Source organism: Gambusia affinis, linkage group LG10, assembly GCF_019740435.1.
Source record: "Gambusia affinis linkage group LG10, SWU_Gaff_1.0, whole genome shotgun sequence".
Classification (NCBI taxonomy): Eukaryota; Metazoa; Chordata; class Actinopteri; order Cyprinodontiformes; family Poeciliidae; genus Gambusia; species Gambusia affinis.
The window spans coordinates 109268-127162 of record NC_057877.1 but is presented as its reverse complement, the minus strand read 5'-3'; the positions used below and the strand labels follow the sequence as shown (position 1 = coordinate 127162).

At 41.3% G+C, this 17895-nt stretch overlaps 1 protein-coding gene across 7 annotated transcripts in view; it reads right to left on the bottom strand.

Moving 5' to 3' along the window:
- The window catches only part of szt2 (SZT2 subunit of KICSTOR complex), a 139594-nt gene that overhangs the window by 119785 nt on the left and 1914 nt on the right, over positions 1-17895 (bottom strand). For all 7 annotated transcript variants that reach the window (XM_044130336.1, XM_044130331.1, XM_044130338.1 and 4 more), the window contains exons 2-7: positions 14241-14366; positions 8391-8564; positions 5955-6125; positions 5514-5636; positions 2062-2224; positions 901-1007 (exon numbers count right to left, since the gene is read on the bottom strand). In XM_044130336.1, coding sequence (XP_043986271.1) covers positions 901-1007; positions 2062-2224; positions 5514-5636; positions 5955-6125; positions 8391-8564; positions 14241-14366 — 864 coding nt within the window. The remainder of the gene's footprint in view (positions 1-900; positions 1008-2061; positions 2225-5513; positions 5637-5954; positions 6126-8390; positions 8565-14240; positions 14367-17895) is intronic.

Genomic DNA, 17895 nt, shown 5'->3' with positions numbered 1-17895 from the left:
TTGCTTGTGATTTCATAACCGATCATCCTGTAGTGTGTGGTGTGTTACTGTAGATCGTTGTGGCGCTCTGATCTAAATCAGGGGTTTTCCCCACTGGGAGCTTAACGCAGTCTGTTGAATGTGACAGGTAGCCAATCAGAAAGCCGGATTCTCCTCAGCGCTTACTGAGGGGAAATTACAGAGGGGAATCTCAAACAGTTGACTAGATGCAACCCGAAGTCCAGCAGACATTGGAGATGATATGTGAGAACAACATTAATGTTTAGAAAACATTTGGTGCAAAGAATATAGAAATGATGAGGGGAGGAGTTGGAGTGAAATTGTTACACAGTTGATGAACCCGGTAACTTTTCAGCTGTTCTTTATTAACGTGACATAAATAGATTCTAATGATTTTCATTCAGTCAGGACGTTACGCTGACACTAGAGCCACATGCACTGCAGGTAGATTGTAGTAAAGCATTGATTAATGTCTGGTTTTAAACTTAGTTAACGGGACTTGTAGCCATTATTTTGTTCCCATTGTTGGACACCACATGGCAGGATCAAACTGGGCTAATGTGTGATCTCTCAGGTTTTGAAAATGGGCCGACAATCGGCCGACAGCTCTAAGATGGTGTAGTGTGAACTGGACATTACACTGAGGAAATGAGAAAGGGAGGGTCAGTGGAGAGCAGCAGAGTTGAGCCTTTTTTCATTCAGCGTCATCAACAGAAAGAGAAAATGGCCAGAAGAGACGATAAAGGTGATGATTAAAATGACGTTGACAGTTTTAATTTATTGTACGATTAATTGATTTATCGTTTATCGCAACAGGTCTAGTAATATATGTTCTACATATGTCTATATAACAATTTAAATATACAGAAAGCAAGTTTTAAAACATTTAAATAAAGATACCTGTACAAAGGAACAAGCAATAGTTCCACTTCTGAGCTGGTTCAGCAATGTTTCACACACAGCCACATCAGGAACACTTGTCACCCCATCAGTGATTATGATGATGCCTAAAACACACAGGAGAAATTCTATCTTGCCCTGCTGTATATGAGAGGTTGATCCAAAATAGGGATATAAACAAATAATTAATTGCTGAATAATGTTCTCTATGAACAAACCAGTGACACATGCAAAATCCTCATAAAATTGGGTGTAAATACCTGTGCAGCATTCACATAATAAAGATTAATGATAAACAGGAACGCAACAGTGTGAATGCCTTTTAGCATTCATAAAATATTATTAAAATTAGGGATGCACTGATCGCAAATTTTCTGGCTGATCGACAGTCTTTAAAAACCTGGCCTGCCACTTTGGATTTTGACCAATAGTAATTTTTTTTGTCTGAAATGTTGCTAATTATAGTAAGAAAGTCACTCACTTAGCAGCAGTGGGGTGACTACTGTACTATTAACCGCAAACATGCAGACATAACTTGGTGGACCGTTCTATCAGTCAAATCTACGGTGGCCCTGAGGTACAAACCACTACAACATTGACGAAAACGGAAAGGGTATGTCCCAGTTGGAGACCTGAGAGATCACTGATTGGACGACAGTGCTTTTGAACCGGAAGTTGTCGCTTGAACGGGTCAGCCCGTTGTTTGAACATCTTCTACACCTAAAAAAGAAGAGTTGAACCAACTCAATTGAATTGCTTCAATTGGTAACTAGTCATTCAATTAAGTTTAACCAACTTAATTTATTAAGTTGGTTTAACTTAATAAATAAGAGGGGAAAGACATTAGCAAAGGTCATCAGGCTGGAATTTAACCTGGGACAGCCGCCCGAGTTGGATGAATTGAGTTGGATGGACATAACTTGAGTTGGTTAAACTTAATAAATTAACTTGTATACACTTAATTGAATTATTTGTTACCAACTGAAACAATTAAATTAAGTTGGGTTAACTAATTTCTTTTTACTGTGCATAGTTGTTATGATGACATTCTATAATTTATTCACAGTGTGTTTTTAAATGTTGAAAAGAAGAGATGTTTTGCTCTTTTTAAGAAAAACTCATCATCTCAGTAGGAGAAGAATAAAGAAAAGTCGAACCTACCTGCACTGGAATTTGAGGGAAGAAGCTGAAGGGCGAGGATTCCCTGGCGTACCATGCTGACAAGACCCATATCAGCAGACACCATGGACATTCCCTGCTTCCTATGTGGCTGTTCTTCCAAGTTGTTGTTATGGTGATTTAAGCTTTGTCCTGGTTCCACAAACTATCAATAAACAAAAAAATTTCTTGCAATCATGTCTTACATAATAAAAAATATTTCAACTATGAAATGCGGTGTTCTCATTTGTTTTTTGTCATAGCCCCCTAGGGATCATACTTTTTTTCACAGCAGACCCGAATAGCTGACCTCGAAGCTGCTTGGAAATGAAGGACGCGTTGCTTGAGACATTAGAAAGGAACAAAGCAATGAATGACAAACTTGTGAATTTGGAGAGCCGAAGCCAGAGAAACAATCCAAAGAATTTTACGGAGTTTCTGAGGGAAAATAAGGTAGATTGGATACTGATTTTGTCATCAAGCTGCCAATTAAGTAGCTGAAACTGCCAAATGGAAGTGAACTCCAAGTTCAGTGGGCACACCGAGCTCTGGCACCCAGACCACCTCCATAATTGCCCATAATTTTGAATTTTTTGTAAATCGGTATGAAAGAAGTGGTTCTGAGGAAAGCCTGGGAACAGAAAGTGGAAATGGAAGGCAAACACCTTTACAGTATTTTAACAACAATTATGCTACTGATGACAGAAAAACGTAAAGCATATAGCCCATTAAAGACAGCGTTGAAACAGAAAGGTGTCAGATTCCACATCCCGTACACCAACACAAGAATCTTTTGGGTCTCTTTTGTGACTGTGAATCTTTAGTGCGGACCTACAGAACGCGGACGAAGCAGCTTCAGACATGACCAAAAGAGGCTTCAGCTTTTAGTTTAGTTGCACAACCTTATAGACATGTTCATTTGTGGCCGTTTTCACGTTTATTGCGCTGTTCATATTGGTCTCGATGTTTGCAGTTTTTTTCAATCACAGGTAATATATTGACTTGACATTAACAAAGACACAGCGGGACGGGTCATCTGGGAAATGGTGGACAGGGACAGTCTGACTAAAACTAGCTGGATGTCAGACACATTCTGGGGTTTCTGTCTGCTTATTTCCAAGCCCAAAAAGCACAATCCGTGACTCATTAAATTTGTAAGCGACTTTAGAAAGAAAAAAACAAGCTCAAAGCTTCTTATAATAAACGGAATTGGTGACCAAAATTCAAAATAGTTCCTTTTCAGCAACAAAGTGCGCGTCTCCTTTCATTTTTTTACATTTCAGTCGCTGCTGACACTGTCGCATAGAAACAGCAGTCACTCCCCAAGAGGAAATTAAATTACATTACAAAAGAAAACAGTAATGCACAGTCTCTAAGTGGTTTTGATAAGCAACTGTAGTCTGATTACTGGATTTGAAATGGGAACTTTTTTTTTAACAAGACTTTATTTTATTGGCTAATTAAACCATTCTGTATTCAAATTCAATATTTAGCACATTAATTCACAAGCATCAATTTCCAGTACGAACAAATCAGTTGAACATCTCGGCATGCTGAAATTCCAATGTATCTTTCCTCTAATGATCAGCAAAGTATTTATAAAAATTAAAAAAATAACAAACATATAATAAAGGGAAAATCCTTCTCATGCCGTTTTTGTCTACATATTGACAAAGATACATATTAAACAAATACATGTCGAATAAACATGTATATTTACATTAATTTTACCTGCTAGAACAGGGGTGGGCAACTCCAGGCCTCGAGGGCCGGTCTCCTGCAACGTTTAGATGTGTCTCTACTTCAACACACCCGAGTCAAATAACGAGGTCATTAGCAGGACTCTGGAGAACCTGACTGCACTTAGGAGGTGATTCAGCTGTTGGACTCAGGTGTGTTGGACCAGGGAGACTCTAAGAGTTGCAGGACACTGACCCTCCAGGACCAGGACTGCCCACCCCTGTGCTAGAATGTCAGTTCCAAATATGTTATCAAACCTTTTCTTAAATAAATCAATGGAACTGATAGGTTTAATTTTGCTGTCATTTTCTCCATTGTATAAACCCTGACTACTCTCTCTCTCCATTAATGTATAGTGGGAGGTAAAGGTTTATTCCAACATACCGTAGCATTTTCTTTGCTACCAGTATAAGGATTCCAAGCAAGTACCGTTTTTCTTTACTTAATAAATTACTTGGGAGCACTCCCAGAACAAAGACAAGGGGGCTTCATTCAATATAAATGTGCAAAATATTTGAAAGCTGCCAGGACTTTAAACGATTATTGAAACAACTTTTTATTTCAAAGAAAGAGCCAGGCTTGTTGAGCTGGTCACATCACAAATTACACTCATTAAAATGACGTTTTACTCAATTTAACGACTTTCTTCTGGCAATAGTATAACTATTCTGCTAATATGACTTGGTTCACATAATATTATTTAAGAAAAATAAATAAATCTATTAGCCTGGGCATAAAACTCTGTTATATTTGTTTTACTGATCAGTGCCTCAGTTTTTTTTTTCCCCCAACTGTCAAACCATCTCTCCTCTGATATATTTCAAAACATCTGTGCTTGTATCCTCAGCTCCGTTTACAACAGTGATGTGCAGACTATTTCTACTATCCACCTAGTGACCACAGGCCCGTTTATCAGTTAAGCATGAATAAAGACAATTATAAAATCCTGCTTCTCGAGGCCCCCCTGGCACCGCACCATGCCCACCAGGGGACAAGCCCCACTATTTGAGAAGTACTGATCTAATGCATGTTGAGATTGAGATTTTGAGAGTTAACACTTATTTGCTTCAATTCAAAAACACATTAATCCCATAGGGAAATTGAATGCTGTTGAAACAATAAAGAGGATGAGATGTAAGAACATCCTCCTCCTCAATCTCATAAAGAGGATGCTTTGGGTTCTTTGCAATTTTCTTCATTTTGTGAAGAATCCTCCTTTGCTCTATCAATCCTTTTTAAGTCCCTGGTTCTGGTGCTGCAAGGTGATGGCAGGAGAGAGATTGTTCTCTCCACAATAGATGTATAAAATATAGGCAGTATCTTGCTGCAAACAATGAAGGACCAAAGCTTCCTCAACAAGTAAAGCCTGAAAAGCCCGTTACTGTTGCAACTCCAATTTTGTCTGTTATCCAGGTGAACTTGGAAGTATTTAGGTTGCTCAAATCTTCTCCCATGATGGAAATAGTGATTGATTCAACCCTGTTTTCTTTTGAAATTTATAATCATTTTATTTGTTATGTTTATATTCAAGACAAGATTATTAGTTCCACTCCATGCCACCAAGCGGTCAACCAAGTCTCTGTACTCTGTTCCTTGACCATCACTGATACACCCTGACTTGGTGAACATGTTTGATTATTACAGTATGCAGTGATGGGATGTGAAATTTTTCTAACATTAATGAAACTACATGCAACACAGCTTATAGGGCTTACCTGTTGTTGCTGCTGATGCAGGACTTCTGCTGTGTTGCTCTCCAGAGATCTGAGCTGTTGATGGATCTGATGTAGGAACTCTTTCAAGTTTGCTTTATCAAGCTGGCATCCCTGTATCAAAACCTGCAAGGGAAATCAACACTCAGCAAGGAATCCATCAGTTGTAAAAAGCTACAAATTAGAATGGTATGCACAATCTGCCCTAACACTAATACTGGGTACAAAAAAACACAAAACTGAACATTACATGTTGAATTTCACTGCAGTTCCATTCAAGCCAACTAAGACAATAGATATATTTTAGAATAAGGTGTCCTATATATTCACTTCTACACTTTCACTGACATTCACGCACACAAATACAAACAAACCATCTCTCTCATGTCATTAGAAAGAAAACTTGCTTTAGTTAAGTGGATGAAATGCAGGATAACGTATAACCTGGTGAGAAGAGAGACCAATTATTGATGAATAAACCAAAATGGTGATGAAGATCTTGGGCTTGAAAAGCTGATCTGTTCCAGGAACTTTAAATGGTTGAGCCAGTCCAGACAGGCACTTAGACAATGCATGAAACACTTCATCAAAGATCATCTCTCCTGTGCTGTCATCCTGCAGAGTACAAACCAGGACAAATCAAAAAACACATTATCCAGCCCATATGTTCAGCACATCAAACAAGCCAAGTCTCGATATTGAGTTGGGTCAGTGTGCAATATGAAATGCTTAAGATGTTTTTTATTCTATATACTTTTAGAACCTCTTTATGCAACAAAAGTCTAAACAGAGGATAACCTAATGATGTAAAGAGGCATCACTGAATAATAAAAATAATAATAATAAATTGGATTTCGGAACACTCAAAGTCACTGTACAGTAAAACACCAAGACACAACAAAAACAACAATTGGAAAAGGTGAATTAAATGTTAATGTACACATTGTTAAAGTAATGTATAGCAACATGGCTGTTCATGGTGCGATACATATATCCCTATATTAAGGGATCTTAAAATAGGTTTTCCCAACCAATATAGAACATATTTATTTTTTTACTGTATTTCTTATTTTTATATGTAAAATTTGTACATTTCTTTTATAGGACAATGGATGGAAATTTGCTTCTTGCTAAATTTGGTGTATTTACAACATTATTGTACGTTCACTGTCCAATTTAAATAAAATTACTTAAATTCAATATCAAAGTATTTAAAGCAATATCGAATTAAATTGTGAGGTTCTCAAGGAAAGTAAACAACAAATACCCAGTCCTAGCCATTATGTACAGTCATTACAACCTTAGAAAAGATCAATCTTAACATTTGATATACACAACATTTGCAGAATTACAGGCCGATCTCCAACCTCCCATTCATCAGTAAAGTTATTGAAAAAGCTGTTTAAACAGTTAAATAGCTTCCTAACAATAATCAACTGCTTTGACTCCTTCCAGTCTGGTTTCCGGTCTCACCACAGCACAGAGACTGGCCTAGTCAAAGTGTTCAATGACATCCATATAAATACGAACTGTGGGAGAACCACAGTGCTGGTTCTGTTGGACCTCAGTGCAGCTTTTGACACTGTTGACCATGAGATATTACTGAATGGACTGGAGATTTGGGTCGGACTCTCCGGTCCAGTGCTTAACTGGTTTGAAGCTTGCATAAAAAGCAGGGATTTCTTTGTTTCAATTGGAAACTTCTCATCAAAGAGGTCAGAGGTCACATGTGGGGTGCCCCAAGGTTCAATCCTAGGACCCCTCTTATTCAATATTTATATGCTCCCACTGGCTCAGGTTATAACAGGAAATAATATCAGCTACCATAACTATGCAGATGACACACAGCTCTACATTATGATGTCACCAGGTGACCTTTGACCCAATCCAATCACTGAACAAATGCTTAGAACAGATAAATGTGTGGATGTGCCAAAATTTTCTCCAGCTGAACAAAACCAAAACTGAAGTTATTATTTTTGGACCTAGAGTCATAGATCTAGAGTTATAGATCTAGAGTTATAGATCTAGAGTCAGTGCACAGCTTCAGTTATTACAACTAAAAACCAGCGATCAGCCCGAAACCAGGGAGTAGTGATGAACTCTGACCTGAACCTTCAGAGCCACATAAGGACAGTTACAAAGTCGGCCTTCTATCACCTGAAGAACATTTCCAAGATTAAAGGACTAATGTCTCAGCCAGATCTAGAGAAACTCATCCAGGCGTTTATCTTCAGTTGCATTGATTCCTGCAACAGCGTCTTCACAGGTCTGTCCAACAAATCAAACAGCCGCAGCTGATCCAGAATGCTGCTGCTGGAGTTCTGACTAAAACCAGGAAGATAGAGCACATAACACCAGTTTTAAAGTCTCTCCACTGGCTCCCTGTAGCTCAAAGAATAGACTTTGAAATACTGTTAGTTTATAAATCACTAAATGTTTTAGCACCACAATACATTAAAGATCTGCTGTTATTGTATCAACCTTCCAGAACTCTCAGGTCTTCTGGTTCTGGTTCTGCTCTGCATCCCCAGAACCAGAACCAAATGAGGAGAAGCGGCATTTAGCATCTATGCACCACAAATCTGGAACAAACTTCCAGAAAACTGTAAAACAGCTGAAACACTGACTTCCTTTAAATCTCAACTAAAAACCCACTTGTTTAGAGTTTTATTTGAAACGTAATCAATTGCAAATTTAATGACGGAATCTGACTTGGTGTTCTGTTTTGATTGTTGATTCTATGTTGCATTGTGTTTGATTTGATGTAAAGCACTTTGAAATGCCTTGCTGCTGAAATGTGCTATACAAATAAAATTTGATTGAAAATTTGATTGAACATTTATAGATGTGTGTTTGTTAACTTTTTGCAACTCTTACCACAATCCCTGTGGAAGGGCTGAGGTCCAGCTCAATGATGAAGCGATACCTGCGGGCCAGAAAGGTTGTCCGGGTGGATGGCATCAAAACACAAGGGGATGTAGTTGGGATGGAATCTGGCTGCCATCCCTTCGGTTGGACAGCAGCCAAGTCCAACTCATTTTCAAAGTTTTGCTGTGAAACAAAAATCCATCAAACATCAATGAGATATAATTCGCAATATTATGAGAATAATGAGAGGCATTTGTTAAAATCAGTCTTGGTGCAAGTGAATCTCAAGAGATTTGATCATTAAATGGGACAAAATTTCACAACAATGAGGAAATGACACAGCAAAGATAAAACACCAGTGATCAGTCTCACCTAGGAAATGTAATGTACCAACAAATGTTATATGACATTCAATACAGTCAACTTTCATGAGTCGACCTTGGTGAACAAGAGTGACATTTATAGCTAGTCCTCCAATTGCATTGCGCAGAGCATCCAAGCATGCCAATTAGTAACCAATCTCAGGCAGTGGTCACACTTGCTTTAAAGTGACACTGACATGATAAAACTAATTACATGGTTTAAAAAGATGAACTACTGTGCTTTCATTCTGTGTAGACAAAAGCTTTCAATAATAAATATTTTTCACAGACCATTAAAAATTCCATGGCATTGCACGGTGTTGTAGTTTTCCTCTATAGTAATTTGGTCAATGTCAGCACCATCGTATTGCATAATGAGAGTTAATCAATTAACTCTCATTAATTGATTAATGAGAGTTAATCAATTAACTCTCATTAATTGATTAATGAGAGTTAATCAATTAACATTGACCAAATTTGGTCAATGTCAAATTTGGTCAATTTGACATTGACCAAATGGTGCTGACATTTGGTCAATGTCAGCACCATCGTATTGCATAATGAGAGTTAATCAAAACATAAATAAGGTTGATGTTTATGTCAACGGGGAAGCAGAGAAAGTTGTGAGCAATTTCAGCAAAGATTTGAGCGATTTATCTGAAGTTTTAGAGGAAGTAGCTAGATGGAGTGATGAAGAAGAGGGATCTGGTACTAATGAAGGACCAGATCCCTCTGGTCAACAACATTTATTTGTTAAGGAAGCAACAATGTATCCCACATTTCCTGGGAGGAAGTGTCCAACGGTGAAAGGTTGGAACTGGACCTAAGTCACCTCCAAATCACAGAACAGTGATAAACAGATCTATGCATATGATGGTTATTCATCTTTTAGTCTGGTTTAATTCAAATAATCCAGTTACCGGTACTTTAATGTAACTGGTTCAAATTATGCACATGTTCCAAAATATGAATGTTCTGTGAATGGCGTTCAGTAACCAGCATTTTCCATTTCTCCTATTTCCAGGTTTTGAGTAAAATTTTTCTACTTCTGTTAACGGCATAGTATCTCTATAATCTCATACAGTATAGAAGGATTATCAGTTGACATTACGCTGCATCACCTCCCAGTGTACTGTACATGTTGCCTACAGAAAGAAAGCAACAATGTGCTACTCCAACTATTTAAACTATTTACAATTGGCTAATAAAAGTATTTACGACTTGCAGCCAGCACAGATCAACTCTCTTCGCCCAGCGCAACTGCCACAGCTTTGCGATGTCAAACTTGATGCAATAACAGCAAGTCTATAGGAGGTAACCATAGTAACTAGTGACAGTTAAGGTGAGATTATGATGAGGTTAGCACTGGTTCTTTAACCACTAACGCTCCGACCAACCGGGAACACTGACATAAACTTTATCAGCGCAGACAGACCACTCACATTTCTTGTGATACAAAGACACAGTGGACCACTGGTGGACTGGGTTTAGTACGTTTTCTGGGGGAAATCAGAACCCTGTGTTGGTGTAACTTGGTTTACAGCACTGGCAGTTTCTGTGGCGGAGGTGAGCTTGGCGGCGTGGTGAAGTCCTCTGTGAAGTTGTTGCCATAAATTTGTCCCTAAATTCCACAGATTCCAGCCAAATTGGACTAAACTCACTAAGATCAATGCTTATCCATTCCCCTACAGCAGAACTTCTCAAATAGTGAGGCACGAGAAGAAGTATTTTAGAATTGTCTGTATTTATGCTTAACTGTTAAACAACCTCCAGTCACTAGGTGGCAGCAGTGTTCAAACTAATTAACAGGCTGCCTGTTCAGGCCGGTAGAAGTAGCCTGCACAGCACTGTTGTAAAAAGGAGCTTGGAAAAAAGAGACAAACGGAGCGGAGGGTATATGTTTTGAAATATATCTCCCGTCATAGAGGAGAGATGGAGAAGTTTGAAAGGAAAAAAATGGGAGGAGAGGTCACTAAAGCAAGTATGACAAGAGTTTTGTGGCCAGGTTAAGAGTTTTCTATTTTCAAATACAAGAATAAGGTCAAAATACTACAAGAATCAAGTCCAAGTGGCAGAAATGTACAGAGCAGGTAAGAGGACATGGAGAAAAAAAAGCTGTCCCGACTTACTTTCTCAAGAGCCTGATTAACTTTTTTGAGATCCCTAAAAACATTTTGAAAAATCACCTGTTCCTTTTTTGGGTGAAATGTCTGTTTATATAGTTACTGCAAAGACGGTGGTGTCCTCTATGTGTCTAAACAAGACACATAGAGGACCATTCACCATGTTTGCTACGAGACATCCCATATGAGAATATTATGCCAAGAGACCTCCTTGGGCTGCCACCTTATCGTGGTGGAGGCGTTTGAGTGCCCCAATGATCCTAGGAGCTATGCTGTCTGGGGATTCATGCCCCTGGTAGGGTCACCCAAGGCAGACAGGTTATAGGTGAGGGACCAGACAAAGTGCAGCCTGAAGACCCCGATGATGAGTTATAACAATGGACTTGGTGTTCCCTCGCCCAGACATGGGTCACCGGGCCCCGGAGGGGTGCACGACAGCGAGCGTCTGGTGACCGGGCATATTCCCATGGAGCCCGGCCGGGCTCAGCCCGAAGAGGAAACATGGGTACCTCCTCCCATGGGCCCACCACCTGTGAGAGGGGCCAAAGGGGTCGGGTGCATTGTGTTATGGGTGGCGGCCGAGGGAGGTGACCCTGGCGGTCTGACCCTCGGTTGCAGAAGCTGGCTCTTGGGACATGGAATGTCACCTCTCTGGTGGGGAAGAAGTCGGAGCTAGTGTGTGAGGTCGAGAGGTTCCAGCTAGAAATAGTTGGTCTCACCTCGACGCATGGCTCTGGTTCTGGAACCAGTCTCCTTGAGAGGGGTTGGACATACTTCCACTCTGGAGTTGCCCAAGATGTGAGGCGTCGGCAGGAGTGGGCATACTTGTTGCTCCCCATCTCAGTGCCTGTACGTTGGGGTGAACGAGAGGGTAGCCTCCCTCTGCCTATGGGTGGGGGGACGGGTCCTGACTGTCGTTTAACACTAACTTCAAACAGAACTTCCGGGGGACGAGGGGGACATTGAGCCTGAGTGGACCTCCATTGTCGAGGCGGCTCATCTGAGCTGTGGCTGAAAGGTTGTCGGTGCCTATCGTGGCAGCAACCCTCGAACCCGTTGGTGGACACCTTTGGTGAGGGATGCTGTCAGGCTGAAGAAGGAGTTCGACCGGGTCTTCTTGGCCTGTGGGACTCCGGAAGCAGCCGATGGGTACCGGCGGGCGAAGCGGCAGCGGCTCGGGTTGTTGCTGAGGCAAAAACTTGGCCGTGGGAGGAGTTTGGAAAGGACTTCCGTACGGCTTTGAGGCAATTATGGTCCACCATCCGGCGTCTCAGGAGGGGGAAGCAGTACAGCACCAACACTGTCAATAGTGGGGATGGTGTGCTGATGACCTCAACTCGAGACGTTGTGGGCAGGTGGGCAGAATACTTCAAAGACCTCCTCAATCCCACCAACATGCCTTCCATTGAGGAAGCTGAGTCTGGGGACTCTGGGTTGGGCTCTCCAATCTCTGGGGACGAGGTCGCCGAGGTGGTCAAAAAGCTCCTCGATGGCAGAGCCCCAGGGGTGGATGAGATCCGCCCGGAGTTCCTTAAGGCTCTGCATGTTGTAGGGTTGTGTTGGCTGACACGATGTCCATGCAATATCGCATGGACATCTGGGGCAGTTCCCCTGGATTAGCAGACTGGGGTGGCGGCCCCCTTGTTCAAAACGGGGGACCGGAGGGTGTGCTCCAATTACAGGGGGGTCACACTCTTAAGCCTCCCTGGCAAGGTCTATTCAGGGGTCCTGCAGAGGAGGGTCCATCGGATTGTCGAACCTCAGATTCAGGAAGAGCAGTGTGGTTTCGTCCTGGTTGTGGAACACTGGACCAGCTCTATACCCTTGGCAGGTTCCTGGAGGGTGCATGGGAGTTCTCCCAACCGGTCTAAATGTGTTTTGTAGACTTGGAGAAGGCGTTCGACCGTGTCCCTCGGGGAGCGCTGTGGGGGTTTCTCCGGGAGTATGGAGTACCAGGCCCTTTGATATGGGCTATCAGGTCCCTGTATGACCGGTGTCGGAGTCTGGGGATTGCATCTCTGCTTTTTTCGGATGATGTGCTTCTATTGGCTTCATCGGGACATGATCTGCAGCTCTCACTGGAGCGATGAGGATCAGTGCCTCCAAATCCAAGGCCATGGTCGTGAGCCGGAAAAGGGTAGACTGCCTTCTCCGGGTCAGGCAGGGTGTTCTGCCCCAAGTGGTGGAGTTCAAGTATCTCGGGATCTTGTTCACAAATGAGGGAAGAAGGGAGCGGGAGATCGACAGGTGGATTGGCGTAGCATCTGCCCTCAAGCGGGCACTGTACCAGTCCATCATGGTGAAGAGAGAGCTGAGCCAAAAAGCAAAGCTCTCGATTTACTGGTCGATCTACGTTCCTACCCTCATCTATGGTCATGAGCTTTGGGTCATGACCGAAAGAACGAGATCGCCGATACAAGCGGGCGAAATGGGTTTTCTCCGCAGGGTGTCTGGGCTCTCCCTTAGAGATAGGGTGACAAGCTCAGTCATCTGGGAGGGACTCAGAGTAGAGCCGCTGCTCCTTCATGTCGAGAGGGGCCAGTTGAGGTGGCTCGGGCATCTGGTGCCCGAGCCACCCTGGACGCCTCCCTAGTGAGGTGTTCCGGGCACGTCCCACCGGGAGGAGGCCCTGTGGAAGACCTAGGACACGCTGGAGGGACTATGTCTCTCGGCTGGCCTGGGAACGCCTTGGGATTCCCCCGAAAGAACTGGAAGAAATGGCTGGGGAGAGGGAAGTCTGGGCATCCCTTCTGAAGCTGCTACCCCCGCGACCCGACCCTGGATAAGCGGAAGAAGTTGGATGGATGGATGGATGGATGGATGGATGGACATAATGCTGAAGTTTGTGTCTGATTGTAGCTTCCAATTCAGAAAATGGATGAAGGGCGATTCCACCTATTTTTTCTACTACCTCAGTATCTTTCATCAAAAAAGTTTCTCGGGATCTTGAGAAAATAATATGGGATTGCTCTTTTTTTCTCCATGTCCCCTTACAGGCTCAGTAGAACAGTTTTTTTAGTGTCAGAATAAAGACGCAATATAGCTGGAAGAAAGTAATTAAATTCAAACTGTTTGATAGTGATATGGAACATGACCATCTTGGCAAGTCTGGTTCTTTCTTTGAAAAAAAAATTGTTTAAAACATTGTTTCAAAGTCCTGTGGCTGATCATTTGATTCTGATATGTTAAAAGATTAAGTATTTCCGTATGACAGAGTCATTTATACCCCACAATCTTTTCACTGTGTGATTGGCCCAGTGGATCACACCCACCCCGCGAGCGATTTTATCACAGACACAGAAAACATTTGAAAACAGATTAGGGAGAAACTCAGGAACAAAACATGACCTATTTGTGAAGCTGAACTAACTTACCAATTCAGATGAAGAGGCTGGCCAGATGATCTGATTCAAATTCCTGAGAAACCATGCTAGACGCACATTCCTAGATATCCGATAGTCCTCCTTCATAAGCAGAAAGATCTGGTCTGCCTCCTCCACCTTGTAATGGGAAGCACAAAGTACATGATGTTGCAAGTCAATAAAAAAAGTGTTTTTTCTAACACCAACAAAAACTTAAATGGCTTTCTGGTACAATTAGGCCTGTCACGATAAACGATAAATCAATTAATCATACAATAAATTAAAACTGCGCCACTAAGCTGCACAGTGGTAGCACTGTTGCCTTGCAGCAAGACGGTCCTGGGTTTGATATCCGGCCCGGGGTCGTTCTGCATGGAGTTTGCATGTTCTCCATGTGCATGCGTGGGTTCTCTCCGGGTTCTGCGGCTTCCTCCCACAGTCCAAAAACATGACTGTCAGGTTAACTGGTCTCTCTAAATTCTCCCTAGGTGTGAGTGTGTGTGAATGGTTGTGTGTCCTGTATGTCTCTGTGTTGCCCTGCAACAGACAGGCGACCTGTCCAGGGTGACCCCAGTGCATGTGGCTCTAGTGTCAGTCCTGACTGAATGAAAATCATTAGAACCTATTTATGTCACGTTAACGAAGAACAGCTGAAATGTTACCGGGTTCATCAACTGCATAGCAATTTCACTCCAACTCCTCCTCTCCTCATTTCTGTATTCTTTGCACGAAATGTTGAATAAACATTAATGTTGCTTCCACATATCATCTCCAATGTCTGCTGGACTTCGGGTTGCGTCTTGTCAGCTGTTTGGGATTCCCCTCTGTAATTTCCCCTCAGTAAGCACTGAGGAGAATCCGTGCTTTTTGATTGGCTACCTGTCACATTCAACAGGCTGCGTTAACACTCCAAATGGGGAAAACCCCTGATTTAGATCAGAGCGGCCATAACAATCTACCATAACACACTACAGGATGATCGATTATGAAATCACAAGCGACAATCTTAGAACATCAACGTTCTAAAATTGTCGTAAAGGGAAAATGTAGATTTGAACTAACCTGCAGTGTGAACTATTGCATCAGGTAGTCGATGTGCCCATCTTCTCTATTTAATACTAATGATTACTGAATGGCAATATGGTTTACAGACTTCATAATCTGCACTCTTTTGGTTGAATGCAGTATTCATTTCCACTTAGGTGTTTTTATTCAAGTACATTTTTGTTAATGGAGACGGAGAATCCATTTTATTTTTGTTTTTGGTTGTTTTGTTTATTTTATCAGTTCCAGTGTTAAATGTTCTTTTGAAAATAAAGTGTATCTATCTTTGGCAGGAAATCACATGTATTATTACATCATTTCCATTAAATCAGTGTAAAAAGGTCTTCAAACAATATTATTGTTTATTGCAATAATTTTAGAGGCAATCGCTCAGCAAAATTTGTTATCATGACAGGCCTAGGTACAATCTATGTTCTCATTCTTTTCAGTTTCAGTCCATGTCTAAGTTACAGGCTAGATTTGTAAGAACAAAAATGTTACTTTTCACTGACGACGTCTGTCAAAACTCCTACATTTCTGACAGACACGCTTTGTTAGGATCAAGTCACAAAATTCAACAAATCGTAAAAATCACAAATAGCAGTCCACCTAGTAACAACAATTTGTTAATTCTTCACATTGCTAGGTTGCAGATGACGTAGTACCGACATCACGCAATGCAGATGGGGGTCAGGAAGTAAATGCAACTCATTTACTTTTGTTCATCCAACTTCAAAATGCCTGATGATTGTGTTGTCAGGCATTTTGATGACACAAAATCCCTGTCTATTATCTTTCTGTTCTAATAGACAGAAAAATAAACTTCATTTTTGTGTTCCAAAGGTGGTTGGTCACAAGGGAGTTCATTTTGAAAAAACTTACTGTACAAAGACAAGAAAAGTGGATCAACAACCTACAGCTAAAAACAGGAGGTGCAGAAACTAACAATGCCAGAGTTTGCAGCACCCACTTTCTAATAGGTAAGGCTCAAATCATTTAAATTGTATTTTCTATTATAGAAAATACAATTCTATTCTATTATTTTCTATTCTAATTTTTTATTATCGAACCCTCTTTACAGTTAACAAAAATGTGGAGAAAAAAGATCTAATGTGCCAAAACATCTTGTACGGAGCGCACGTCTGACTCTGTGGAGGTCAAAGGTCAAGCCAAAGCTTAAATCTTATTGGTCAGTTTGCTTTTGTTTATTTGGCGGCTTGGCGCTTTTTCTGTAAGCTAAAAATGAATTAGCAGAGTTTGAACCTCCCGTAGTTCTAAGAGCGGTTTGGATCCCGGTTGAGCTTTTTACCGTGTCGGTTCTGGAGGGTCGCTGGTTCATGAGCTTCTTTAATGTTTCCTGAACTGGAGAGCTGATGGGTCACCTGTTAACTAACATCTGCTGCTCTTCCTGAGCTAACCCCCTAAGACTGTGGGTTAAAGACTGTTTAACCCACAGTCTTAGAGCGTCGCGCTAAGACTGTGGGTTAAACAATTTAATCTAGTTGAAACGCTCCCCAAAAGAGTAGAAATTAATCAAACATTGTTGCTTCACCTTCTCCTTTGGACGTCTGACACCACCTGAACCTGGGAATCAACATCCTCCTCTTTCCGTGGATCTACCAGGTAGGCTTCGCTTCCATGTCATTATTATTTAGCATAGTTTGTGTAAACAAAATTTTTAAAAAAGATGCGCTGCTTTAGTGGTTTAGGTTTGTGCGATGCGCACATGATGTGCGTTGCAGAGGTGGTTGTGCTCTTGCAGGTCAGGTGCAGTGATTGTTTTGTATATACCTGAAGATCTGTCGGACTTTTTTTTTTTTACATCTGCTGGTGTCAGCCAACAGGTGACCTGTCAGCTTTTAAGTTTGCGAAACCACGAAAAAAGCTAAGAACACGGCGACCCACCAGAACCGCACACTGTAAAAAACTCAGGTGGGATCTTAGAACTACGGGAGATTCAAACTCCACTCATTCCTTTTTAGCTCACAGAAAAAGTAAACTGACCAATAAGATTTTGGCTTTGGCTGCCCTTTGACCTCTACAAACTCACACTGATATGGGCTACATACAAGATGTTTTGGCACAAAAGAACTTTTTCTTCTCTCCACAATTTTGTTAATAGTAAAGAGGGTTGGATAATAAAAAATACAATAACTTTTATTTTCTTTGTTTATTTAAAGGATAATCTCAGTGTGTCCAGCTGTACAGCTGCACCAATCCAGACTCTCAGTCACTTGTGGGAAATTTAGAAGACACACAGAAGAGCTCCAAAAGGGAATCAAACTTAAAACTCTGAATTGAGAACTTCTGATCACATAATAGCAATTAACCATATCTGCCATGGTAAATCATTACTGATAAATATTGTCAATAGTCCCTAACATTAATATGATCAGGCAGCATGTAATCATATATACATATATGTATTATTGTTATAAAGGCTGAGCCAAGAAAATTTATGTCTGTATCAAACAAGTAGCCCTTCATGTTGCTCTGAACCCGTGAAGTAGCTCCCAGTCTCAAAAAGGTTGGTGAACACTGGTATAGCTGTTCTCTTTCACAATGCACCGTATCAAATCATCCAAACAATTTGAAAAATCTGTTCACCTTGTCTGTCATGGCA